The 27,981-nt window shown below is 41.7% G+C and overlaps 1 protein-coding gene across 4 annotated transcripts; it reads right to left on the bottom strand.

The window, feature by feature from the left end:
• On the bottom strand, nucleotides 1-27,969 carry RAB8B (RAB8B, member RAS oncogene family). Of its 4 annotated transcripts, XM_042824364.1 has the most exons (10): nucleotides 27,791-27,969; nucleotides 14,217-14,277; nucleotides 13,492-13,552; nucleotides 12,050-12,127; nucleotides 10,910-10,999; nucleotides 10,060-10,125; nucleotides 8,138-8,188; nucleotides 6,602-6,626; nucleotides 4,073-4,145; nucleotides 1-202 (listed from the first exon to the last, which is right to left on the bottom strand). In XM_042824364.1, the coding sequence occupies exons 1-9, from the start codon at nucleotides 27,912-27,914 to the stop codon at nucleotides 4,096-4,098; spliced, it is 606 nt and encodes a 201-aa protein (XP_042680298.1). In that variant the 5' UTR covers nucleotides 27,915-27,969; the 3' UTR covers nucleotides 1-202; nucleotides 4,073-4,095. The 4 variants fall into 4 exon arrangements, with proteins under 4 accessions (XP_042680298.1, XP_042680299.1, XP_042680297.1 ...); XM_042824365.1 differs by lacking the exon at nucleotides 4,073-4,145; XM_042824363.1 differs by lacking the exon at nucleotides 1-202 and having other exon boundaries at nucleotides 2,428-4,145.
• Between the last annotated feature and the right edge of the window lie 12 nt (nucleotides 27,970-27,981).

Raw genomic sequence — 27,981 nt, 5'->3', positions numbered from 1 at the left:
TTGCCTCTTCCTTGTATTTTATTTGTGCAAAGTATAAATGCGGGTTTTACAATCGTCACGCAGCAGGTGAAGCGGCCCAAAAGCATTCGGTTGCATTGGTGCATTTTTGATGTGAAAAGCACGGACAGAGCTTGCTCAGGCTTCTTCGGATAACACCATCCTCCATCTAGAACACACCAGAACTAGTTAGCTGCTGTGGTGCCTGGATGGAAAAAGAGAAAAAAAAGGAAAGAATAACCCCAAGGATTTGAAAACAATACTGAAGATAAACGTTCAACTTTTCCTTTAAAAAGGAAATGTATTAACATAAGCACAAGTACAGCATAGATGATTCACTGGCTAAACACTCTTAAGAGATGAGCACAGTGCCAGCAGTCCAACCGAAGTCTGCACACAAAGAAGTGCTGGGCACTGCCACCAATGAGGAAGGCAGCAGTGCAGCAGTGCTCAGCCCATCTCCGTCACAACACTGGGCGTCCCCAGCAGCACAACCTGCTCCGTGCTGCTCCACAAAGGCATCCCACCGCACTGGGGGATCAGGGACCCCATGGCAGCTTTCCCAGGGAATCAAAACCCATTCTGGAACAAGTTCAACTGTCACTAACACCACTCAGGGCTTCGCCTGAGACCACCGCCTCACTGAGGCCCTGCGGCTGCAGCTGTGCCACAGGCACTCTTGTGCAGTACTGCCAGAAGTCACTGCTGCAGCAAGGCACTCCTGTCGCCTCCTCACAGAAGATGGTTAACAAGTAAGAGTGAAGAGTTCAACAATCACTGAATACTGACAGAATTTGCATTCACTTTGAAGACAACACAATAATCATAGAATGACCAAGGTTTGGAAAGACCTCCAGGATCATTCAGTCCAACCATCTACCGACCACCCATATTCCCCCACTCAACCATGTCCATTTCAATGTTCCTTGAACACCCCCAGGGTTGATGACTCCAGCACCTCCCTGAGCAGCCCATTCCAGTGCCTAAGCACTCTTTCAGACAATAAATTTTTCCTAACGTCCAACCCGAACCTCCCCTTTCTAAGGAACCGCAAAAGGAATTTTAAGATCTGACATTACATTGATGACCGAGATACAGCCCAAGAAGTCTGAAAGAGCCACCAGTCAACTAAGTTGGAAAGCATTATTCAGAAAAAAGGCAGTTTACCAGACCATAAAACCAGGTTCTACACAAGTACCAATAACTTGCGCCGGATCTGTAAGCGTGCGAGAGCTACTTTTGTAGTAACTCCTGGTTCACAGTCAAAAGACAGATCCAGAACTGTAATAAACCACCAGTTTCACGCAGCGTTAAGCATACCTGCTATTTCCTTTTAATAAATGGAGAATGCTAATTTAAAATGCTGTTGGGGTGTGCAGATGTATGCCACTCGTTTCTGTTTAAACGAAAAGGTTCTCAGAAGTAATTTTGTACTGCTAATTATCTGTACCCAATTCAGATGAAGACAACTGAAAGATAAGGTTAAACAGTTGGTCCTAAAGCAGCAAACTTGTCTGCCAGAAGCAGCCTGAGTACAGAAAGCAAATGCCAAAGTAACAACAGGCGTTAACAAGAAGCTAACTGCAGCTTGCTCTTGTGGGACGTAAAAAGACACAAAACACTATTTCAGCTAAATGCAGTTTACCATAGGAACGTGTAAAAAGCATAAATTTTAGAAGCTACTTGTCATCCATGGTGAAGTAAATTTACTTCCTGTAAATTCACTGGGTTGCCCAACCGGGTGTCTCAACCATTCATCTGCTTTGGTCTTGAACAGACACAGCTGCTCTTTCCTTCTCTAATATCAAACCAATCATGACTTACAAACCACAGGACTTTAAAGTCAAAAGCTATGGATAATACAACAGCAATCAAATACTTCTGTCAAATCCCTTCACACGCAGCGGTGAATAAGGCTCAGCAAGCAATACCTAACATATTGATGATATTTATGTCTCAGGTTATGTAGGAGTACTAAGACCATACCCTTCACACACACAAATAATAATAATAAAAAAGAAAATAGTCAGTTATCCCCGACTTAACAAGTGACTAAATAACTCTTACTCAAACTGGAGACTGTCTCTTACATTATCTTTACTTCCCAAGTACCTTCTGAGCAGCACCTGTACCTTTCCATCATGCACTGACAGAACACTTCCTTATAAAACCTACAGTCACTGGAATAATATACTTAATTTCTACAAAAAGCAATCTCTCCAGGAATAAAGGACATTTCAGACATGTCTGAAGACCAAACAAGTTTAGGTGCAAACAAAACCATACAAGAATACCCGTGGTTTATCACTGAAGTTACAGCTTTACATGGGCAAGTCAGCTGAATTACTACCCACAACAGACATCGAAAACACAGAGGAAATGCCAACCTTCTAACAACTATGTGGAATATTTCATACAAAATACTCCAAATTCTTTTCATTACGTAACTTTTATTTGAGACATATTATTGTAAAAAAAGTTCACATGGAATAATAAAACCATTAGAATTTAAAGTGGGTTTTTTTGGGAGGGGATTTTTTTTGTCTATACACATCAATACACAATGATTAGGCTTACAGGTTAATCACATGACAAGATCACTTTATCTGCAGGAGCTTTTCACATTACACCTTTGATCAGAGATAAAAATGTGCTTAAACACACACAGTAGAACACTTCTATTTCAAAATTAAGCAATTCCTCAAGGACTATACTCTCTAGTCTGAATTTAGTAGCTACATTGCATTAAAATAACTGTAATTGAAGTTTTATTTGCAAAAACATTTGTAAGGCCATAGGAATGCACTAGAATACTTAAATTCATCAGAAACAAGAAAAATCAGTGGAAATCCTGCTTTTGCGAAAGAGAGAAATACAAGTTTTATTTATAAGAATTTATAAGCAGTTCAGTGAATGGAGAAGAAAAAGACCTATTTATCATCACCTACAGACCAATCCTTAACAAGTTTAACGTTGCAAAATCTCAGTTACATTAACAGATAGCAAAATAACAGGGCATTTCCACAAATAACACTTATGCACTTTTACATATCATTCATGTACTTCAAATCAGTGTCCATTCACAATATTTTAATGCAATATGTATATTCAAGAATCCTTTTTTCACTTGTGAAAATGACTATGCCTTTTAAATGACTTCAGCGGACTAGAAAGGGGAATGTACTTACAGTGGAAATAGTTTATGTAAAAAAGGGCACAAAAGAAAACAAAAAAGAAAAACCACAACTACAGGTCTGAAAATTCAACCAGTATCTTTAAGTCTGTCCTCCAAATAGAAAAGTTAGCTATGTTTCGAGTGGTTTAAGCTTTAATAATACTACAACTTCCAGTAAGACAGTAAGTAAATCAAATATTCTAGATACACTCAACAAAAACAACTTGTGCATGTTTTGCTGAGCACGGACTGGAAGCTAAAACTGCAACGCACTGAGACCACATTTCTTTTTAAACCACTTAGAAAAATATTGGTCAAGATGCAGTACACAGACACAGGGCAGAGAAATATTTCAAAAAACCTCAACAGCACAAACAGTGGTTTTATTCCATTAAAATCCACCAGAAACATCTGCTTCTCCTAAAAGCTTAATGGCAACCTCTGGAGCAAAACAGAAATACATTTGCTGCTTAATGAATAATTCTATGACTTTCATACTAATGAACATGAGAATACTAACTAGTTGGCTGAGGTATAGTTGAGTCCTTCAAAATTCAGGTTATATAGATTTGAGCAAAGTAGCAACAGAGGCTGCACAGAACAATCATACTGGTATTAGAAAAGCCTGTAGTACCCAGCATCTGATGCCTAGGCAGAACACGTCATTTATCGTCACCCACTTGTCTAAAGCAAAACATAGCTAAGAAGTTCCCAGTAAAACATACAGCTGATTTGCACACAAAGATACAGCACGGCTTCCTATGTCTGACAAGGCAGACTGTAGACAGAAAGGTCTATACTGACCAGAAGTTAGCACACTGACAAAGTGCAGCCACTCAGCCATTTAATACTGCTGGAGAACAGGGGTGGGGGCAAAACAGAGAGAAATCTGCATTTTACCTTATCCATAAGACCACATGAAATTAGAATTCTTCAGTTTCAGCAGGGGACAACAAAATTGCACTAAATTCTTCTACAAATAGAAAAAGATGAACTTTACATGAACATTAAGCAAAGTGAAATATTTACTGCATCATTTTATCATGCATAAAGTGAATTTCCTATGGTCTTACCTCACATTTATGTACAGTTTAGCACAGCTAAATGTAAGAAAATAGCAAGTTTCCCCCCGCCCCCCCCCCAAATACAGAGCAGATACCCCAATTCACTGCTGCTTCAAGAAGCACTTCATAGACTCTCCTACTTACAGGCTCTTTCAAAGGGAAGTTCATGGAGACTACTATTGAATGTACACTTAACCACACAGCGAAGACAGGAAAAACAACACAAAGCATTCTGTAAACGGTGCCAAACACAGAACATGTCAGTTTTGGTTTGCAGACAACCCCTGAGATAAAAATCAAAGTATTACGACACCAAGTAAGTCGGAGGTAAATTACTGAAAATCAACAACATTCATAATTGGTGTCACAACACTTTCTGTACAGAAGCACTTTTTTTTTTTTTTAATTTCCAAAAGAAGAAAAAGAAAAAACATACAGAAAACATAACTGCTTCAGCCTGTCCAAGAACAACATCAAGGGTAGACAACCGAGCAGTTAGGGATGCTTTGACTTTCCACTAAACCTTTGTTGCCATTACGATTTTTAAGTGCAGCAACAGAAGATTATGAGATTCACCACCTAATTACAGTAACTATTTCTATTAAGCTACAAGTGGGGACAGGTTGATAACACTTCAGTCTTTATAGAACCAGCTACTACTGTTAGATCTTTCCAAATCAAAGGTCCTTTTGTATCTAATGCTATTGGTCTGTTCACTTTCAAAGTATTTACAACAGATCCAAGATGACAAATTCAGTACCGGACACCACGAATGAAGCAGTTATCTGCAGTAACAACCAATTCACTGTTTGCAACTTGACAACATTGTGAAGCAAAAGCAAGCAAGTCAGAGACATTACTTTGACAATGACAGAATGCACCTATCCCCTAGTAACAAACATGCTGGACACAAACTTGTAGTTAAAGCTTACAATGGTCCAAGTTTGGCACATTAACAGAACTAGAGCACCTATTTTACTTGCTCATCCAGGAAAAATTTTAGTAGACAATAAAAAAAGTAGTAGGAACACAGACTATGTTCTACAATGCTCAGTTGAGTAAAAAAGGCAACTAAGTTTCAACTCTGCTTCTAACAGTCTAGGTCACTGTACCAGTTTTTAATGAAAAAAAAAGTCGTACTGCTTGAGCAGACCAACGAGGCTTTCATACATTCATCATTAACTGCATAACCAATATTACGTTCCAGCCCGAGTGTGACCCTTTATGCAGTGCCAGAGCTTGATGAACTTCAGCAACCAGACAGGAAGCTAACTTTTGGACACCTTTTTGACACGGGCTGATGCTTACAGACATTAACAGACCATCTTTATCATTAAAATAGAAATCAAAGTCACCGTTAGAGCAGTCATTCTGAGCAAGTGAATCCACAGAGTGGTTACTCAAAACTCATGCGTTCAGATTCCACAAGCCACTTAAGTGAGAGCAACGAGGCCAATTTGTGATGATCTCAACTCCAGAGTGTATTTCCTCATAAAAACAAAGAAAAGGTGCAGACAGTTTGAGCTAACAAATGGGAGTTAAGTGAGGAAAGACACAGCGTTTATTAAAATTACCAAAAGGTGCATCTGTGAAATCAGACAGTGACTGGCAATTCAGAACACAACTTTTCTATATCTGGTAAAGAAAGAAAAGCAACATACTACATTCAGAATAAAAGCCATTGCTTCTGCATGAACAGATTTGTGCATCTATGAGACAGAACTCACACAAATTGTTAAATGTCAATTGTTAGAGTAATTCTCATCACTATGGTGTCAACACCCACAATGCAGTCACGGCCATAAGTACACAGCAAAGAAAATAATAGAAGTGACTTCATCTGTCGTCCGGCTGTTCTGCTTTAAAATAAATTTGTTTAAAAAAAGAAAGGAAAAATCTGCACAAATCTGTTAAGAATCTTACTTACAAGTGAAACTGTGCAAATACGAATGTAAGATTGTGCTGTAACAGGCAGTAAGAGGCTAATATGGATGTGCAAAGTTAAAAGAAACATAGCAGCTTTGCAACAGGCAATAAAACAGAAAGTAAAAAAGGAAAACAAGTTAACTCTTGCATTTGTGTCTCCACTTCATAGCTTCCATATTTGAGAAAGAGGAGCCTGACAGAACAATAGGCTTAGTGAGCAAAATCCACTTGATATTTTGTGTATCGCAGTCTACGTTCAATGGAGCTCTCAGCAGCAGCTTGGTGGTATTATTTCTGAGGCTTTGTGACCCTGTGCTTTCAAAGAAGCAGAAAAGGTTCTAAGTGTGCTGCAGTCTATTGTTAAAAGTTCATCAAAGTAGCGTGCATCGAAAGAAGCTGCTCTTCTTAGATCGATTTTCTGTTATTTTTACCGGCCCACCTGCCCCCGATGAACTGCTGTCATTCTGAAAAAGAAAAGATTATCAACGTCATGAAATGCAACATCAACTAAAAACCACTGTAGCTTTACTGATTTCCCCACTACATCTCCCTCTTGCAAAATGGTAACTGGAGGAATGGTCTGTTACAGCCTGAGCTTCTCAGTTATCCAAGCTCTGTTCATCACTTCGTAGAGCTGCTTATCTTTAAAAGAAACATTTGTCCAATGGTCCAAATCTCAAGTATTAGCTCAGGGAGCGACTACAAAATTTGACATTCAATGAAGTAAGGATCACAGAGCCACAAGGACAAAGAACACACCAGTTTCAGGCTGCTCAGTGGTAACGTTCACAGAAAATAAAGAACAATTTCATGCCAATGCGCATTTGTGTTCAAGTGACTGCTTTTAAACAGAGAAGATGCATACACTTAAGATCAGCTTGAGTTCTAGCATCTGTGCTAGTTTACAGCATAGCTGTGAAATCCACTGCTCCTTTAACAGAAAATAAACTGCTTTTGCTTAACGGAATTTGCATCACTGAATCCTTGTTCACTGGTAATGGCAGTGATAGCATTAGTGAATTTGTATATCTAAGTGACTGCAAATCAGCCTAAGAAATTAGCAATCAAATATGGCACCTACTGAATCTTGCTCTCTTCTGTGACAGGTAAATTAGGTAAATATAGTCTGCTATTACCCTTCAGAGTAAACGAACAACTAACTGTAAGAGCAACAATGCTTTCCAGATACAGAGCAATGAGCAACTAAGAACTGCCTCACTATATCAAAGCTGCATGTTATCTTATGACTTAAGAAAGAATTAAAGATTATGATTATGTCACAGAAACACTGGTTGAAAAGGTCACTGATTAGATCATCTGCTCCTGCCCCTCACTCGAGGCAGCACTATGACTAACATTTGATCAGGCCAGCTACAGATTTGCCTACATGAATTTTGGAAACTTTCAAAAACAGACCCGTAGCCCTATTCAGAACCTATTCCAGAGCTACAAAACCCTCATGATGATTTCCACCTCCCCCAGTGCCCAAGATAAAGCTCCCAAGCACCAGTTTGTGGTCACTGTTATATCAGGTGGCACCAGCAAGGAAAGTCACGACAACCTTTGTAAAATGCTCCTCAGATAGCTGCAGACAGCCTTCCCTTCAACATGCTAAGAAAGCCCAGGTCATTAAACCTTTCCTATGGATCTTGTGCTCTTAAGCTCCCTACTGGATGAACTGTCCTAGCAGCTCTATGCTGGATGCTCACTTGATTCCCTAGGATGTTAGCTGGAGAACAACATGCTAAGAACTAGAGTGTGTGTTTCAGCAGCAGCTCTGCAGCACAGTTTCTCCTAGCATCGCTGAGCTCAATGCTCTTCCCCACTCCCCGTTTTCCCCCTACCTGTTCACTCAAACTTGATATAGAACCCACTGCAATCACTAGAAACTTCTGGACAGGGCTACTACTAGCAAGCCAGTTATTTTGACAGTAATTTCAGTGTATCTACTTTGTATGCCACTGGAAATACAAACCATTTTTCTGTTGAGCTTTGTCATAATGTCCCGTGCAAGTGTGAAAAAAGCCTGGTGAAAAATAAGATAAGAGAAATCAGTCAACAGAGACATTAAAAGATGTATTAGGAGTAGTCAGACATGCAAACATTCTGTAGGCTACACAGCACTTTGAGCTGCAAGGCACAGTGCACAAAAGCTGCTTATTTAACACTGCAATGAGCATTCTTTCAAAGAAAAAAAATAGTTTTAGTTTCTATCTTTCTCAATTTTGAAGCACGCAAACAGCTTTCCCAACTGCCTACTTCTTGGACAAAAAACATCTGTTGAATAGAAGGCTACACACATTAACTGGCTTTTTTTTTTTTTTTTTTTTTTTGGCCAAACTGTACTGCACATTGCAACTGGAAATGTACATAAAGTTTTGAGGCTGGTACACCTGGCAATTCACATCAACATTGACTTTCTTTCTGTCTTTCAAATCTCTCGCTCCTGGGATGCCTATAGCCCTTCTTCCTGCTTACAGCATTCCTTAACAAAAAATAAAAGAAATCACTCTGGCAAATCTCAGCATCTCAGACTTGAGCATACAAAGGAGCAGAGAAAGTTCTGCAGCACAAACATGCTGCAATTCTCCCAAATTGATAAAAAGTAAGATTTCAGAGTACCTGGACATATCAACACTCTAAATACATTCCAGATTGAAGAAACTGTAAACCTTTACTCTCTCACTGTGCTCTGAATACATCCAAGGACAAAAGCACTTAATGCAAACAAGTCATTGCCAATAAAATTAACTAACTTGTGATCACAACAGTATTACAAGTGTGCAATTCCCCACCAGCTTCACCTTCTGGTGGAAATGAAACTAAGTGGTTAACTGCTGAATATCTACACTGATTGCATCTATTTATTCTTTCTTCGCAATTCACGTAACAATTTTTAGAAGTACTCATAGTCAAGTAGTTTGGCTATTAAATTAAACTAATTTAATAGCCTAGAAGAGCTAAAATGAAGTTGCAGGGCATGCCATGAAACATAAGTGTACCTTCCAAATGGAAATGGAAAGGTATGTACCTTGTATTAGGAGACTGCTGCTATCCACCATCAGTATTAGTTGCTAATACTCACACTTCTACTGACTGCCAGAAGAATCATTATGATTCTGAAAATCAGGTCCAGCACTCTTCCCGATGCAGCACAACGCCTCCAATCTGAATGAATAAATCTCAACGTATCTGCCTTCTGATATCATACTATTTTCTTGCTCACGTTTTTCATGAAGTTAACATCCTCACACAACACTCCCTGAGATGATAATAGTGATTCATGGTAAAATCGATTTGACTTGAGCTACTCTACCTTCCCAGTTTATTTCCTAATGCTCTCGCAAATATGGAGCTGGTGTTTTTAGCACGACATTTGTTTGCAAGAAAACAGACTGCAGATCTATAGATTGAGTAGTCTTAGCTTTCTTCCTCCTCTAACATCAGTTTATGACAGTCTATGCTGATGTTCCGTGTTTACAACAGAAACTTCAGTCTCATCTTCACAGCATGCTTACTAGTAACCTGAAGACTCTTTGGCACAGCAGCACGTTGCTCTGAAAATAAAGAATCTCAAAGGCAATTTCCTCCACAGAGCTTGGTTTTAAATTCTACCTATTTTCGGTCCAAGAGCACTTGCAATTGAAATTTAAAGCAACTGTTACAATAATAGCACTCTGTTAACAATCCACTTAAAAATAATGCCAGACATTACCAGAAAACAAGAAGCTCTAGGTTTTACAACAGCTTTCTAAATAGAACAAGGTTGGTAAGCCAGGAACCAGGTGTGACTTCATGTCCCATATCAGTCAGTCAGCCCATTAGTTACCAATCATGCAACATGCCTCCACAGGAATATTCACAACACACACCTAAGCATAAACACTGATCTCTTACCTCTTCCACATTTATGCTGGATTTTGCACTTGTCTCCAAAAATTTGATTCCATAATCAATTGCTAACTGAAAGAGAGATCAACATTTTTCAGCTGTTCCGAAGTTCCTTTGCAAATGAGTATTTCACATAAGTTCTCAATACAACAGATGGTACAGACGGCAGCAGGTTTTGCAAACAAATGAAGCTTTATTTCTACTTTTCTTTTAATAAAGCATTAAAGTTACTGGGCAAACAGAAAAATGTTAAACCAGGCCGCATCTCCATGTAAATTCAAACCCCTCAAAAAGATTAACTGCTCACAAAGGACTGAAGTTTTAAGACCCAAAACCACTAAATTAAAATCTTCACTGCTATGTGCATGTTGAACAGATAACTACCTAAAACCATCCTCTAAGTTGTGTTACTAACCATTGTACTATTTCAGCTGGATACATGGTGGTGTTTATTGCATAGTACTCTTACATTCTAGTATAGAATAGCATTCTATTCCATAGCATTCTGTTCTTACTGAACTAGTTAGTCTCATCCTATACCTAGGAGAAGGGCCAGTAACCACCACACTGAGCTGACTAAATTACATACATAGCTTTTTATTGAGACTTACAAGACTTCATGCTATAGCAAAGCTGAGCATTCTTTAGATTCTTCCCCTCACATCGAGGATAACTTTAAATTTATTCAAACTCAAACGCAGACTTTTAAAAACAAGCCAAACTTATAACATCTTACATCAAAAACTTCTAAAACAAGAGGTGTGAGATGTGCTCTCTACATGTGCCTAAAAGCAAGTATCTTACAGCCAGAATACTAAGAAAAGCTGGCTTCTGAATAAAGTCAGCATAAGCTTACCTTCTCCCCCTTTTCTTTGGAGACTTGTCTCTTTTCATTCATGTCGCATTTGTTACCCAGGATCATTCGCTCCACATCTGAAGAGGCATGCTGAAGGGAGCAAAAGATGTCACCTCTTAGAAACAAAGAGCACCGTGATTTCAAAGAACTCCTCGTTTCAAACCCAGCCACAAATGGGCATCATCTTTTCTAAAAGATAACTAATGGCAAGGCATTACTGAGAAAGGTAATGACTTTTGAAACGGGCCATCTAATATTGAAATAATGAAACAGCTTTGAATAAAGATTCCTACATTCAATCTACTTATAATAACAAATTATGTGTAACATTACATTAGGATTGAGGTATCATTACATACTACATTTCCATTTTTAAAATAGATTATTAATAAATGATTAAGTAATTATAAAAAGAGAAGTTCAGTGAGAACACATTTCTAGCCCAGTCAATATTGGATCAAATTGATCACTAATACAATAAACCTGCTTATTTAAAGAATAATACTACAGAAAAGCCTATGGATTTATTTTTTAGGGGGAGGGGCAGTGGCACACAACATATATACAAAAAAAAAACACCAAAAAACAAAGAACAAGAAAACAGATTCTGTTACCTAACTACAGCTTCAATAAAGATAGGGCTTCTCCTCTAACTTCATAATTATCTCACTCTAATTGACAGCATGTCCTGTTAAATAATTCACAGTGGTTAAGCTTTCTTTCTGCTAGACCGAATGAAAAGGATAAAAATCTTTAATTCTACAAACACAAAAGCAACTGGAATTAGACAGATCTGTCATCATCTCAGTGCAAAGAAGGAGCGAGATCTCAAGGTGCATAGCGTTTCCACACACAAACCCAAAAGCAAGAGAGCAGCACAAGTCATAGCAAGATCAGTTTTGAAACATTTCACTATTACTTATTAAACCTTGGTTTTCAACCATCCACACCTACAGGAAGGAGACAACATTCTTCACACTGGTAATCAGTTCTGTTCAGTGCATAGTCTAACTTGGTCATAAACACGTTGGCTGCTGTTGTGAAGGTAAGTTATTATCTTACCATTATTCTTCCCTGTGAAATCTTAAGGTAAAATGATTAAGTAGTATTTTCCAAAGCCTCCTTTTACAAAGCACCTACCTCTTCAATGTTTCTTATCCAGTTTTTTATGTTGTCAAAAGACTTTTCATTTGTTATGTCATACACCAGCATAATTCCCTAAACAAAATTAAGAAAATCTAGTTAGATGAGCTAATAATATTGGTTGACTCCTGATGTTTGCCATTCGATTGTACTCACAAGAAATTTAACATAGGACTTACAAACAATAATAATTTTCAAAGCACAATACATTTGCTTACCCAAAATATTACTATTTAACATCTCATGGCACTATTAGATTTAGAAACACACTACATAGAAGCACACTACTAATAGGAAGCTTTGAATTACTAACTTGTAGTCAGGAATAATTCACAATCCCTACTACAACAGCAACCAGGATTGCTGATGTCAAGTTTAGAAGCAGCCTCTCTAGGAGAATGACAAACCTGTGTGACCTGTGAGTCTGCAGATTCTTTCAAGAAAGATCACCTCAGGTGTTCCCACAAAAGCTTCAGCTCTTTCAGGCAGTTATGCATGTGAACTAACACAGGCTCTCAACAAGCTGCACAGCCCGTGAAACCACACAACAGCTGCATTGAGGACAGCCTGCCAGGCTTACCTCCATTTCTCATTGTGTACCCAATCACTCTACATAAGACAAAACAGCCCTGGACTGGGAAGTGGAAGAAGACCACATCACTGCCAAACTATTTTTAAGTGCAAAAATGCTCAACCAGAGCCACAAGCAACATCTTTGCCATTTGTGTTCCTTGACAGTGGAGTTACCTGAACCCACAGCCAGCCTACGGTCAGATCCATTCATGGAAGGTGCTAGGAACACATTGTAGCAGCACAGCTAGCCAGCAGCAAGTTTAAATTAAGAATGACTGGACCTACAGTACCTTAAATCATGGATCTAGGGTACCTCAAATCATGGCATTAAGAGCCGTTATACATAGTTGTAACAAGAACCATGAAGACAGCTATTTGACTTCAAGTCATTCTTAATGGAAGCAAAAAACCCATTCATGTTACAGGTGATTGTATTTCTAGAGCAGATTCTGTGTTCTCATCTGACGGTAATGAAAAACAGAAGAGAATAATCAACTCAGTAATAGAGATTATTGGAATTGAAGTCATTTACTACTCATTCTTCAAATATTTCAAATGTATAAAAGGGTTCACTGCATTATTAAGCCATCTAATTCAAGCTTGGCAACTTAGCTTCTTTCTGCAATCCACACAAATGGTAACTATATTAAAAAAAAGACTCTGAGTTTTACCACAAAAAAACAACAACTATGACTAGACAATATATGAGCAAGTAACAAAAAACTAAACAGAACAAGAAGAACACTTCATTCCCCAGGGCACAAGTGACAACTACCCAGTTCTCCAGCAGGAGACTTACAGGATGCAATTTAAGAACAGCACAACAGTTACACTAGCTGCACATAAACTTCATGAAGGGCACTCACCATGGCTCCTCTGTAGTAAGCTGTTGTGATTGTGCGGAACCTCTCCTGGCCTGCTGTATCCCTAAAATCCAAAGAAAACCAATATTTCATTGAGATATGCTTTTTTCCTCATGCTTTTCTGTACTTAGAGCTCTTTTTAAAACTGAATAACAATGTTTTGATATTCATTAATTATGAAAAATACCACCTAGAAGCAACATGCCTGTATTTCTTCAGCCCTCAACATCATCTTCACTTCCAAGCTGTCATACTTACAATCAGTGATTACAGCAGCACCTTAATGTGGCATAAAAGCATTTCCATGCAAGCACTGTGACCTCAGCATTACACAGCCTTTCCTAGTATTAACAAAGGTAGCTTGATGCATACAATTCCTGAATTAAATACATTAAAACACGCAGCAGTACAATCACAGAACCATAGAATCTTTTGAGTTGGAAGTGACCTTTAAAGGTCATCTAGCCCAACTCCCTGCCATGAACAGGGACATCCAGAGCAAGATCAGGTTGCTCAGAGCCTGACCCAGCCTGACCTTGCATATCTTCAGAGATGGGGAATCCACCCAACCTGTGCCAGCTCCTCACCGCCCTCAGCGTAAAAAGCTTCTTCCTTATGTCCCATTCAGATCTCCCCTCTTTTAGTTTGCAACAGTTTTCCCTTGTTCTGTCACAATCCTGCTCAATGATAATTCAGAACTCACTGAAAAGTTACTTCGGAGTACTTACCATATCTGCAGTTTGATTTTCTTCCCATCTAATTCTATGGTTCTGATCTTAAAGTCAATTCCTGCCAGAGAAACATTAATTTTGTGGTAAATGAAAAGGAAGCGCTCCATTTCCTTTGTACAACTTGTTAAATACAAACTTAAAAAGAATAATTATTATTCTAAACAACATCTCCAAACAAACCAGTGCTTTCACCAGACTATTTTAGCTTTAGTGTATCTAAACCTTCACTATAACATAGCTTAAACCACAACTGCTCAGGTCCCACAGGAGGCCGCCTGATCCTTCAATCCCACACACCTTCCTTCCCTCCCCTGGTTCATCCAGTGTGAAGTTGACAACCTGTTTGTCCTTCACTAGATCTCACACAATTACTTATAGTTAGTCACAGGCTGTAAAAGATGCTTTTTTGGTCCCCTCTTCTTTTTTCTCATTTTCTCATTTCTCACCTGAAATTTAAATGACAATTATCAAGAGTGTCTTCAGCAGGGAAGTGCTGTCTCTAGCTTTATTAATTTAACCATAGCTTAAACAGGAAGCACTGGAAATAAGCCACGAGATTATTATGTTCATACACTACAAAGTGACACAATGAAATACAGACATTCATTAAGTTCTTGACTTTCTTTCCTCTCACGTGCAATATTAATACTTTAACATACTGAAAACACTGAGTTTCAGCTGCTTAATATTGGTGTGCTACATGCTTAGAACACATCAGCAGAAACACACATCATACCAGCACTTCTACCACTGCACAAAATTAACTGCATTGATTTAAAATGCTGAGATTATTGCTACAATCCTAATTTCCCAAGACTCACAAATGGATTTACAAATGGATCTTTTTATTAACCTACATTCCACCAAAGCTAAGAATGTGCCTACTTAAAAAACAAACCAAACCAACCCCACAAACCCTTCTTGTAGGCGAGGGAAGTTTGGAAGGTGTTACCATTGTTTCTATCATCTGTCAATAGAACTTTGTATCTACCTTGCCATAAAGATTTTCCCTCTAACCAGGTACAACATGCGCTGACATCACACTTCACTGTTTGTATCTGAGAATGAATCATCTTCGCTCTTTATTTTCTCCCCAAAAGTTACAGAAGCACAGTTTACCTTTTCAGTAGAGGGGATTGTATTGTGGACAACACTAAGTCAAAGCAATTTTAAAAGCTTTTTGTGTGCCTAGGCCTGAAATCTAACTGTCAGGATTACAGTTTGGAGGCTACCATGGCTAAAGATAATTCTGTGCTCACCGTAAACTACCAGAGTTAAAACACAGCAGGAGGAGACTCCAGCAGAGACGGCATCCTGAGCGCGAGCCTGCACTGCAGGTAGGAGCCCTGTGCTGTCTGCTTTCCTGCAGTTACTCATTTCCCTTACAGTACCAGGATTTCCAAAACAAGACGTGCACAAAAAACAGCTTCTCAGAAATCAAACTTTCTAGTAGGAACTTCCCCAAAATTCACCTTGAATAAAGACGAAGCTAAAAGAAAAGCAAAAGGGGAAATCCATAAACATCTGCCACAAGACAACCAAGTTTAACAAACGCGACTGCGACTTTCGAGAAGCTGCAAACTGCAAACTGGAGCTGCTTTTGTTCTTTTGCTTCAGCAACAGGAAGCGGCGAGCTGCAAACGTTCGGAGCAGGAGCCCGGTGAGATGTGCTACCACTTCCCCTGAGCACAGCCTGTGGCTGCCTGAGCACTGCTCTGCTTAGCGAGCTGCGTTCGTGGCACTTCAACACCTGAACCACCACGGCATTTCAAAAGTCATTACTGGCAGAATTTCCTACCTTGGTGAATTCTTTGTTTGCACATAATTAGGCAGTGGGATATAAAAACTTGAAGAGATTAAAAGAGCCATTCACGAATCCAGAAGTTTGATTGCAAAAGATCAAAAACTTGCAGCTCTGAAATGCAATGTGCAACGCTCTCCTGTCCAGAAGGGAGGAAGAGCCCTGCAGCACTGGGATGCCCATCTGAAATTACGTTCTAGATGTTTTTAAGAAGATATAGACCTAGATTTATTTTTATAATGCAAGGGCAAACAGGATAATTACTTGTAATGGTACTTGTAAAGTACAATGGTACTTTACTACTTTGTAAAGTAGAGCCGGCACATGGCAAAGTCTGGGAGCAGGACTTCTATCTAGTGAATCTGCAGGTACTAGACAGGAGTAGAAAACTGTCTATTAAAGGAATTGAAGACTTGCAGTTTGCATGGATGAAGTCTGTGCTGAGAACTGTTTGTTAGGACTATAACTGTTTATACTTCCACTGTAGGATGGGGGTAAGCGGAGCAGAGGGTTTACTGCTTTCAGATCCTTGCCAACTATAGGTCAGGGGTGCATCCTCTCATCTCATTTTACTAAGGATGACGATACTTTCTTACACAGCTTCCACGAAAACTGACAACAACTCATTCACACTGATTGAAATGTGTGCACTCAAAAAGTCCGTGTGCCTCACAGGTTTGGATGCACACACACACCAGCCTCACCTAAGCCCCCTGTGACTGAGGCCAGAAGTCACGTCCATCCCACACACCGGGCTCTCTGCCACCATGACTCCACTCTTTCCTATGCCCCCACGTACACTCTCCTTATTTCAGCCACCAGGGCAGATTTTACCCATCGTTAAGCTACAGTGCAGCTGTGTGACAACAGGACTGAACAACATCACAGATTCAGAGGTTCCTTCTCCATGTTCAGTATCAGTATTTTTCTGCTATCAACATGTATGATGCAATTCTTGCAAGAACTGAACAACCACTTGAGCAGCAAGGCTGAAATGGTTCCTTTTGCTCCTGTGGGTTCTGGAGCAGCAGCTCAGCCTCAAGGCACTCCAGTTCTCTCCTCAGCTGAGACCCTCACCAGTCAGAGCTGGGATGTCTGTTTTTCAGTGCTAGGCCTGCACCACAACACTTCCCTGCAACACACCACTGCTTGGACATACAGGTTTTGTCTTGTGCTCCAACACAAGCGAACCTAAATAGAGGATTCTGGCTGGAGCCAGTACATCAGTACAGCAGCTCCAGCTGCAGGGAAAGGCTTCTCCACTCTTTACTGTGCTCACAACCAAAGGCCGTGGAAGGGTCATGTTCTTCAATCATACAAATGGTTAAAAAACTCCAAATCCTTAGTATTTCTCTGTATGACAGTTATCCAGTACATTAATTTCACTCTTCATGTAGCTCAACAGCAGTTTGCAGCAGCTGGACCTCACCAGTGAGAAAGCTGTGGATTAGTTGGCAGTTCTGGTTGACCTCAACACAAGTTAACTTAATAGGCTTCCTATTTCACTAAGTCCATAGAGTGCGTGCAAGTACAACAACAAGCTTATCTTGGGTGTATTTGTAGTAAGACATCAACCATGAAATTTAAACCTCTCAGGATGCAAATTAAGTGTCAGTCTCTGATTGCATACAGTAGCTGTGTATCTACAGCTGGACAGTATTTCTCCAACTCTAGCCAAGCAATATGCAATTTATGTTAAAAAAAAAAAAAAAAGGATTAGTCCTCAATGTCCTAGTATTTTAAATGGTTTAGGTTTTGTATTTAATACATAAGACAAAGGAATTTTTAGAAAAAAGGCAATTAAACATCCTGAATTAGCAAAGCAGCAGTGAAAAACATGAATACCTGGCTTGCTTGCTCAAGTCTCTTTTTTACACCCGTCTGTCAAAGAACACAGAAGACGCATCACACCATCAGATCTCATTTATCACACTGAAGACTATTCTGCTTGAACTGCACATAACTAAAACCCCAAGCTCTTAAGCAAGAACCCCCCACTCATCTAAATCTTATCTTATTCTCCTGAAGCAAGAGTGGAAGAAGCAAAATTTTTAAAGGGAAAGAAGGTTTTTTCCAATGGCTGTGGCACTTATCACCAACGGACACCGATCACAATCAAAGTGAGTTCATCACAAGGCAGGAAAGGAGGCAAGGTACAAACCCTCCTTATCCTTCTTGAGCAACACAGCAACAGAATGACTGGAATCTACACAGCAACTTTCAAGCTGAGCTTGCTCCAACTACACTGCACTGCTCCCTCCTATCACACTGTACTGATTTGTGGAGTTGTGGGAGTCAGTTCTTCTTGCTTCCAATGCATACAAAGACAATTTTGCAATTTAATGGCAAGACGCAACATGCAGCTCTTCCAGACAGACAAAAGGAAAGGAAACTTTTTCCTGCAGTTGCTCAGAGTAAGGCTGAACTAAAAACCACTTCAAAATGAGCATGATGACTTGAAACCTACCAATAGAAAGAGGAAATGAGAAGAGGCAGATGGCTGAAAATCAACACACTTTACGTTCAGCTTGCTGAATACTGCAGGCTTCTGGTTCTTGTGAACAAACAGGCAATTAAGTCACAAATATCCAAAGTAGGAAGCTGTAGGAAATAGCTACCAGCAGGATGGCTGTTCCCAGCAGTAGGATTCATAGGTTTGGAATCAAATGAGTTATTTTCTTTAGGTTTTTTGTTTGTTGTTCATTCCTCCCAAGCCCCTGAGACTCTTTATGGTGCTCCATCATTTATCTACTGCTGTAGATTCAACCAGTACACTGATGCCTCAGAAAGCTGGTTTCACATTCCATCTTTCTTGAGGCATTTCCAGCAAACCTAGGAAACGACCGAGGAAGAAACAAGATCAGACTATGAAAAGCAGGGCGGGGAACACTTGCAACATAGCAGCGTCATAGAGCTTAATGCTGAAGAACGAAGTCTAGTCACTTTGAACTTGAACTTCTGGCTTTAGTCCCTAACAACATCTGCACTGCATTTTCAGATGATCTCAGCAATTTCTATCACTTTGTTAATTCAAGATGCAGTTGTTTTTTATTGCCATCACTGAAAATACAGATTAACATCAGGCACTGCACCAGGGTGAAGGTCAGTATGTTTTTGAAAAGTTGTAAGATTAATTTATTTTAAAATTACACAGAAACATAACCAGTTTTATTCATTCTTTTACAACTTAGAGAGAACAAAACTGTACTCAGTCCCTTCTGGGCAGCCTGTGAGAACACAGAAAGTGCATCCAAACTATGGGCAGTGCAGGCTGTGTTGGGTTAGCTGGCCTTTCATCAGCTTATCCCTCACCCCTGCAAACAACATCACACAGTTTTCCTATGCAAAGATAACAGAGTAGTGTCTTGCACCTTTAAAAATATTAATAGACTAAAGATCATAAAGGAAACTTTAACCACTACACTGATAAGCAAATACAAGTGGCACAAGGAGGCAAGGCAATGAAGAACGTAGGTGCCACACACATATAGCACACAGTGGTTTCCTGCTCTCCAGCACTTAAAACTTACTACCAAGATGCAATCAATCTCTGTAAAATTCAGCAAACTGCAGCTTCCTCCAGCACAGACCTCCTCGGCTGCACCACAGCTCCCAACCAGCTTCCTTTAAGACAAATTACTTGCTATTAAAAAAAAGCAACAGGACATTCAGAATAAAACTGGCAATTAATAGAATCAGACCTGGTACACGCTGGGACAGCTCAGCAGCCCATGGCGTGCACTGACTGTCACAGAGAGAAGGAAGCCCGGTGGCCCGCAGCTCCTATGGGCTCAGCTGCCACTGTGGCTTTGGTGTGAATGCTGAAAGGTCTGCAGGTCAACTTCTCACAATTCTGAATTTTCAGAGTGCTTTGAATCGCATGATTTTAAACACCAAAAAAACCCTCGGTCCAGCTTTACGGAACATTCAGTAACAGCAGTAATGAATTTCCTTCTACTGCTCCGAGTATAATTACAAACCTCCACAACTTCCCAGGGCTGGGTCTGTGGAGGTGTATCAAACCTAGCCCCCATCTGTTACTCATGCAATGGAAAATAAACTGCACTTGGTCGTAACTTGGTTTTATCTAAAATGACACAGATTGAAGCTGCCTTATGATACAGACAGCAAATTTTGTTTATTTTAAGGATTATTTATAGACTGGCTAAGGGGAATTCACTAACTGAGCTGCTTTGAGAACATATTTCTTTCCAGTCAACACGCAACTGGGAGCAGCAAATATTTAAACCCTCCCCACAAGACGTGATCTGCGACCACAGCCTTACAGGCAGCCGAAGCTACGGCAGGTGCTGCCATCCAGCAGTGGTGACTGAGCACTTCCCTGTGTGGGTCAGGTCAGTTTTCATTTGAGTGAATTCCATAATTCAGCCTATCACCATCTGATGGCATACCTTAGAGAAAAGGTTGGCACAGCCACAGCTCATCTATGAGCAGGAGCCCACAGATTCCATGGGGCCAACCAGGAAATGAAAGCCCTGAGCTCACAGGACCAAAAGGCAGCTGGCAGGTAGCTCCCAGGTATGCCTGCACGGACCTCACCAATGCTATCACCCGAGCAGTGGGTGCACAGGTAGATGCAGAAAACACAAGTCCTCTTGAACCAAGGCTACTCTGAACTAATTATCTATCAGCAAGAAGTGCTTGTTTCATCCAAAAATTGGTATCTTAAGCATCAAAGAGACTGGAATAAAAACTTTTTGAAGAAAATCTTACATGATCAATGCTAGCCTTGCCATTGTAATTTAGAGGTCACTGCTCATTACTGATGTGCTGTTTCAGTTGCGATGGTGAGAACAGCCAGGAAAGATGAGGTGTGCTTTGGTTCACTAACTTCAGGTCCAGGTGGAACTACATGACTGTGCAGTCGGGAACTGAGATGTTATTCCTTTTTCAAAAAAGCCTCCTGAAGTTGAAGGGCTCCCAATCAGTCTGAACATCTGTTCTGACCTCGTTACTCAGAAGGAAGAAATAACGACTGCTGGGACCATACTGCTGCATACTTACAATTAAAGGAGCTGCCAGGAGAAAAACTACCATGCAGTGTTGCAGAATTCAGGATGTAAAGAAGCAAGTCATTATCACTTAAGAAACCCTTACAGTGCACAAACAGTGCCCTGTGCACCTCCCATCCCTGCAGCGCACACCACAGTGCTCACACAGACCCTGCCAGCTGCAGGCCTGAGACATAAGAGCTGATGAGAACAGTCAATCTGTACAGCTTCATACTGCTGTAACCAATACCCATCCTGCCCAGCACCCCCTTGAGAGAATGAGGGTTATCGAGATGCAATCAGAGACCAGAAGAGAGATGAACTGGATAATGGTAGGCAGTCAGTATAAATTACAAATCAGTGCTATACAGTAAAAAGCAATTTGGGAAGGTGAGCAATACCCCAGGAATAGCCCGCTCGTGAATTAAATGGATAATATTTACTTCACAGAACAGAAACTTGCCCCACTCTCCAGGTCTCTAAGGTCTCCAGGACAAAAAATACATCTCACGTGGGAATTATCAGCAACACAAAGAGAAAAACAGAGGGAGAAGTGGGGGAAGCATTCAGTTCACAGCTTTGTTACCGATGCTCTGGCCAAAAAGACCTTGGTTATGTGCAAAGATGAAAGTTTCTCATTCAGTAAGAAATACATTCCTTAAGACTGACTATCCAGTAAAGGACTTTTACTCAAAGTCTGAAATACGGCCATGTTTTAGAAGAGAGCACATGAAGTTCCTAACAAAGCAACGCACAGCAAGGCAAAAGGCTAAGCAGAAAGTTTAAAGTTACAGAACTTATTTTTGAAGATGGCTCTCTTAACAGATTTTGAAACATCTTTCTTAAAAGAGGCTTTTTTAAACCCATGTTTTCATGTGGGAGTAAGTGCACGGGGATTTTTCTGCTAGGGAAGTGAAGGACATGGGGGAAGAAGGGCTGCTTTATTTAACTGCCTATATGAATAAGAAAATAAGCCTTATTTCAAAGACTCTTACTACCTAAACCACCAAGCAAAACCATGTAACTTACTAATCAGGGCCATGCTCATTTTTTTGATGTTTGCTTTTCATTTATTCAAGGTTCTGTTAATGGCCACTTCACCTTCTTTTCCTATATTGGATGTTCACAGTACTTCTGCTAAGCCAGAAAAGTTTTCCAGCCAGTGGTTACTGTGACTTTCTGCTTTCTTCCACCCTTGCCTGGACACAGATGCCTTCGTCTTTCATCCCATCAGACGTCTCAGCATACAGACAACAAACTGTGTCAGTAAAGAAGAGCTCTTTCTCTCTGGCAGATGAAAGAAAGGAAGATTTTGCACAGTGAGCACAGCAGCTGGTGGCAGTGTATGTACTCCCAGGCTGGCAGTCAGCTTGATTTCACCCATTTTCTGAGTTCAAGCTGCATTTCCCAAGAAGCAAGACTTGGTGCCCAGCTCCAGTGCTCTACCTGCTCTGCACGTTCTTACACACTGCCATCCATACACGAGAACACAACCAACGTTCTCCATCGGTTTTATTCTGTGGTGCCCAAAGCAGGTTTGTAGAATAGAACAAAACTAGGATAAATCACCTTAAACTTGCTCAACTGCTTGCTCTCCCTGAGCAGAAGTCCTCTACGACACACACGACTTCGGCTGCCTTTAATGAGGTGTCACAGCCTCATTTCGGAGGAAAGCTCGCTGTAAACCACAAGATTAAACTGACACCAGTTACAACTGTTGGTGAAAAGCTTTAGAGGTACTAAGCAAACACGCAGCTGGAACAGGAAATTGCTAGCTTGAGTTCCGACTCGCATGCAACTCAACGCCTCTGGAGCAACCCTGCTTGTACAAAAGCTTTAAGCAGTGCGAGCATATGCAAGTTATTCAGTTTGTTCACATTAGGAAAGGAACAGATTCACTGTACTGATCTATGGTCACTTTGATGGGGTATTCAAGCTACCACAATGTAGTAAGATCAACAATGGTTTCAGTGGAAATCAGGTATCTGTTAGCAATTAAATCCTAGCACATGAAATAAAGCTTCATGATAAATACTGCATGTACTCTTCATCACCTATTATGAATTCCAGTTAAATTTGGGAAGAGGTCAGGACAAGACATCCTTCTAAAAGGATGCCCTAATGCAGATGCACTAAAAAAAAATCCCAAAGAAAAGCTCTGAGCCCTCAGCACTTCTCTCAAAGCCTGCACCAACCAAAAGACACAAGTTCCCTACACTTGTTCAATGCTGGTCTGTATTCTTAACTCCACGTTCAAACCACGCCACAAAGCAGCTCTGAGCTGCCCTGCTGCCACTCAAATAACCAGATAACACATAACCAAGAGACAGCTCCATCTGCCAATTAAGTAGAGGCATAAAACAGTTCAGACATCTGTCACACTGCTTCACAGTAACACGAAGCAAGAAAGCTGAAGAAGTGTTTTTAATAAAAACCGAGCAATTCCTCTCGTACTGGTGCATATTCTGCAATATGAAAGAGTGGCACAATCTCATCAGCAGATGAAAGCCAAAGTCTAAGCTGACTTGTTAGCAGCTATCAGATGTACAGTCAGAAGAGACGCTAACTGGAATGTTTTCAACCTAAGCTGTCTCCAACTGCAGTGCTTCTGATTATCAGGGAAACATCTCACAGATCACCATCACTGTACTCTGCAGAGCAAGCCATGCTTCCAGATTCAGATTTGCCTCCAAACTGCTGCCTGCCTGCGCTCCACTGCAGGCTCTGACCTCCACAGTCCCAAGCACTGCAAGACTTGCACACGCAGTTCCATCTACGCTGCAGCACCACCCGAGTCACTGACACTAGTCTCACTCCACAATCTCCATTACAATTCCCTAATTATAATTACCATTAATGAAGTGCCACCTACAGCTCCTCCCTGACTTCTCTTTGATGATCTATCATCATGTTTTCTTCTGCACTCCCACCATCTGAAGAAGCCCAGGAAAATGAATGAGAACCAAATGAATGAGAACAGCGGGTACCAAAGAGGGGGAGGAAGGCAATCATCACCACAAGAATAATGATAATAATCCAGCACTGCCCTCTTTGTCTATCATACACTATCTGCAGGGGAGAGCAGAAATATTCAAAGAGGCACAGTTTGACTTGAGCATGCTACAACAATTTCCACTGCATGTTACAGAGATTTCATTGCAAAAGGGAAGTTGATAATTCTGCTTGTTCAGAGGATTTCCATCAAAGTGTTATAAGGTCAGCACACACGTGCTCAGCTGCTGGAGCCCTGTCCTATTTTGCAAGATGAAGGCCATGGAAAAGTCACTTCTGTAAAACCAACAAGTCAGTGCGCTGAGAGTTGAAACATCTCCTGCGGGCAACTTCCTGCCAAATGCTGATATCATCTTGGATTAAAGAGTAAGCACAGCGTCTTGTTTCAGTCAGCAACCCCTTGTACAAAGTCAGAAAAGCTATCAGCTAAGAGATACTTCACTCCCAGAGAAAACAGCTTAAACAACAAGTTGAAAGAGACGCAAAGAATAGACCTTATTATTTGGAATGATAAACCCAATCCAGTTTTACCAGCCAGCACTCCTTAAACAGCAAGTTGGGATACGCAGAGACTTCTAAATTAACGCTCCTTCTTTGCATGCACCACACTGAAAATACTAACAAAATTCATGCCAGATACTCCAAGATAAAGTTTTGCTTTAGGTGGTGTTCAAGTACAAAAAATAGCTGACAACTGCTCTTTATTTTCCATGCAGAACTGTGCGAAAGCAGAAGTTTCCACTCAGGAAGCAAACTAAATAACACAGCCTTACATAACATATTTCCAGGGGAGAAGGTTTCATCCCATGTTAACGACGAGATGCTGATCCTCACAGGGAGCACAGCACCCTTACGACTTGTCAATTCTTTTAGAGGGTTTCCAAACAGAGCTACAAAGCCCTGTGCAAAAATATGCAAAGCTGCTGACCACAGGCAAAGCCCCAGCAGTGTGGAATAACACAAAGCATCACCTGAGAAAGAGACCAGTGGCTCACTTCTCATACTGACGGCACAATTTGCTAACCAGTTAAATAACCCCAAGACAAGGAGACAATCTCGAGCCATGAGGCACTTCAAAAATAAAAAGGACCAATATATTACAGTAAATATACATGTGCTGCACTCATATCCTATTTCTCATGCAACGATTGGCCACAGGGCACAGGCTGGAAGCCCCTACTGTCTGAAACCACACAGCCTTCATTACACCACTAACAATCCTGAGTAGCAAAGTCAAGGGGACCACCTGCAAATCTCCAAGCAATGTACCAGCATTTAGCCTGAAAGGCTTGCTTTGCATGACTGCAGAAGAGAAGAGAATCGGCAAAACATGCTGTTCAGAACAACAACACAAGCATGCCAAGCAAAAACAGAGTAACTACAGTTCATCTCTGTAACAAACACTGAGCTTAAGTTATTCAAATATTCCAAGTAAAACAGCATTTCCATTTTTCTCAGTGAAAGAAGTTTCCATTGCTCTTGTAACTGAAGCTAGTAAACAACAATAAGAACAAATACATTTCAAAGACATTTGGTGCTTAGATGTTTCGCAGGCCCTTCCATCATAGCACTGCTTTGGCACAATACAAGACAGAAGACAACCACTAGTTGAACACCACACAGTTAAGAGAAGCCTCTGACTGCCCCACCTCTCACAGACAGTGCTGAGGTGGAAGGCAGATCCAAAACACTTCACGCATGTGCTGCCTTCTCAGACCTCCAAAGTTAAAGGAACTCCAGCCCTGCCAGGAGCAACACGGGTCAGGAAAGGAAGGAGGGCACCTCTGAGAGCACACAGCACAGTGCGTACTCATCAAAATCATTGTGAGCTGAACGTGTATCTCACAGGAAGCCCCATCCACTTTTTGGAGAAGCTACAAACCCCACAGCCTGGTGGCCTTCCATCACAGTGAGAAGCAGTGTACTTAGTTCTGAACGCTGATCTGGGGACCTCAGAGTTTCAACCAGCAGGAGCATCACCTCTCCGCAGCTCCCTCCACACCACAGCAGCCTGTGCTCTATCCACCAAGGAATAAACTCAGAACCGTTACAGATTTCCCTGAAGCACATCAGATGTTATCAGCCGTGACGCTAAAACCGAGTGGCTCTGACCAGCCAGCACAAACTCACTGCCCCCCTTCTGGATAAAGAAAAAGCACCTGTGAGAACACACAGATTAGATCTACGTGACTGAACCAAAAGTGATACAGGCTACCCATGAGGAATACAGAAGGAAAAAAAAAAAAAAGAAAAAGAAAAAAAAAAAAGAATACTTCTATTTAAGCATGAAAGGACTTTGTATGAACAGTTTCTCTATTTTCTGCATTGCCAACTCTCCTCCTGGTAAGTGCTTTGCTAAAAAACAACAGGACAGCAAACAGTACAAACAGGAAAATGCAACTGAAATGAAATGACATTTACCACCTGTGGAATCAGAAGTACATCTCAATTTCCAACTTTCGTAAATTATTGCTAATAACAAGACCCTCGTAAAAGCAAACACTCAGGAAGAAGAGAACAGACCCTACATAACTAAGTTAGGAAACAAAGAATCATACCTGCAGTCCTTGAGACATTGAGGTGAATCAGGGAGACAGAAAAAGAACCACGCCAAAAAGCAAAGCAGCTGAAGAGCCACCAAGATGCATGGAGGACACCATTTATGTCAGCCATCTCTTCCCATGTATGAGAAGTATGACACTGCTGTAGGCTTTTTTGGAATCCTGCACAGTACTTAATAAGGTTTGAGACTTCACATCTACAACACAGAGCCAAGTGCCTTTCCAGGTAAGCTGCTGCTCAATTTCTGCTAGCTGCTGCTATGGAACAGGGCTGAACAGGGCTGCAAAGAACAGGCAGGGAGAAACAAGAAGCCACGTGTTGCTTCAGCTCCGTGCCTCCATTTCCTTACCGCAAGAAGAGTTCACTCCTTATCTCAGTGTTACTCTTCAATTGCAGCAGCATCGCAGTGCTGAACACTCACACACTCTGCTGCAATTCACCTCTTCCTTCCCAGAAGAGGAAGCTCGGTTTTATTCCCCAAAGCAATCCCAGCTACGAGCAGGTCAGCACAACTCTTGAGCTCCATCTGAGATCGCAATGCAGCATTATCTCCGAGAGAAACTTTAAAATTCCTCTTACGATCGTTTGAGCAAGAAGTCCTTTAAAAGTGGCAGCGCCTGACACCTCACCAAAGCAGATCGGCCGAGCTTCAGTTTTTGGCAGGGAGCTGCCTCTGCACGCTCCGGCATTCGGGGCCTTCTTCCACGTTCTGGAAACTCGCACACAAGCCCCAAACGCTCCGCAGCGACACAACGGCTCATAGCCCGCTCGCTCCGCGATCCGTTACCCCGGCGCCACGTTCTGTCCCCGGGCCGCGCTTCCCAAGGGCCGCAACCTCCCCCTCCCCCTCCGCCCCAGCCGGGGCCGGAACGATGCGCCCGAGCCCCGGGCCAACTGTTGATGCGGCCGCGGCCCGCGCACAGAGCACCGGGGCGGAGAGCGGCGGGGCGCGGCCGCCCCTCACGGCCGGGGAGCCGCGCGGCGCCGGGCACGGAGCGGCGGGTAGAGCGGGGCGGGGCAGGGCAGGGCCGGGCCGGGCCCCAGGGCGGCGGTTCCGTAGCGCGGAGCCCCTCCGGCCCTAACGGCCCCAAGGCTGCCGCTCAGGCCCTGCCCCGGCGGCCCCTCGCGCCCCTCCCTCCTCGCCTCCCGCCCGCGGGGCCCCGAGGAGCCGCTCGGCCCCTTACCGATGGTGGAGATGAAGGTGGTGTTGAAGGCGTCCTCGCTGAAGCGGAAGAGCAGGCAGGTCTTGCCCACGCCCGAGTCCCCGATCAGCAGCAGCTTAAACAGATAGTCGTACGTCTTCGCCATCTTCGCTCTGGCGCCGCAGCCGGAGGGGGCGGCCGAGGCGGCGCGAGGAGACGGAACGCGGCCCCGC

This window comes from Centrocercus urophasianus, unplaced genomic scaffold (genome assembly GCF_019232065.1).
Source record: "Centrocercus urophasianus isolate 14NV4802_14NV808 unplaced genomic scaffold, USGS_Curo_1.0 seq_23, whole genome shotgun sequence".
Classification (NCBI taxonomy): domain Eukaryota; kingdom Metazoa; phylum Chordata; class Aves; order Galliformes; family Phasianidae; genus Centrocercus; species Centrocercus urophasianus.
This window is presented reverse-complemented; position numbering and strand designations above follow the sequence as displayed.

Excerpts from the sequence above, each read along its gene's own strand:
- RAB8B (XM_042824362.1), bottom strand. The coding sequence starts at position 27,914 with ATGGCGAAGACGTACGACTATCTGTTTAAGCTGCTGCTGATCGGGGAC. Across the intron at positions 11,000-12,049 it reads GGATAAGAAACATTGAAGAG|CATGCCTCTTCAGATGTGGA; the intron begins GTAGGTGCTTTG and ends TGCTCCCTTCAG. Across the intron at positions 8,189-10,059 it reads CCAGCATAAATGTGGAAGAG|GCTTTTTTCACACTTGCACG; the intron begins GTAAGAGATCAG and ends ATTTTTCACCAG.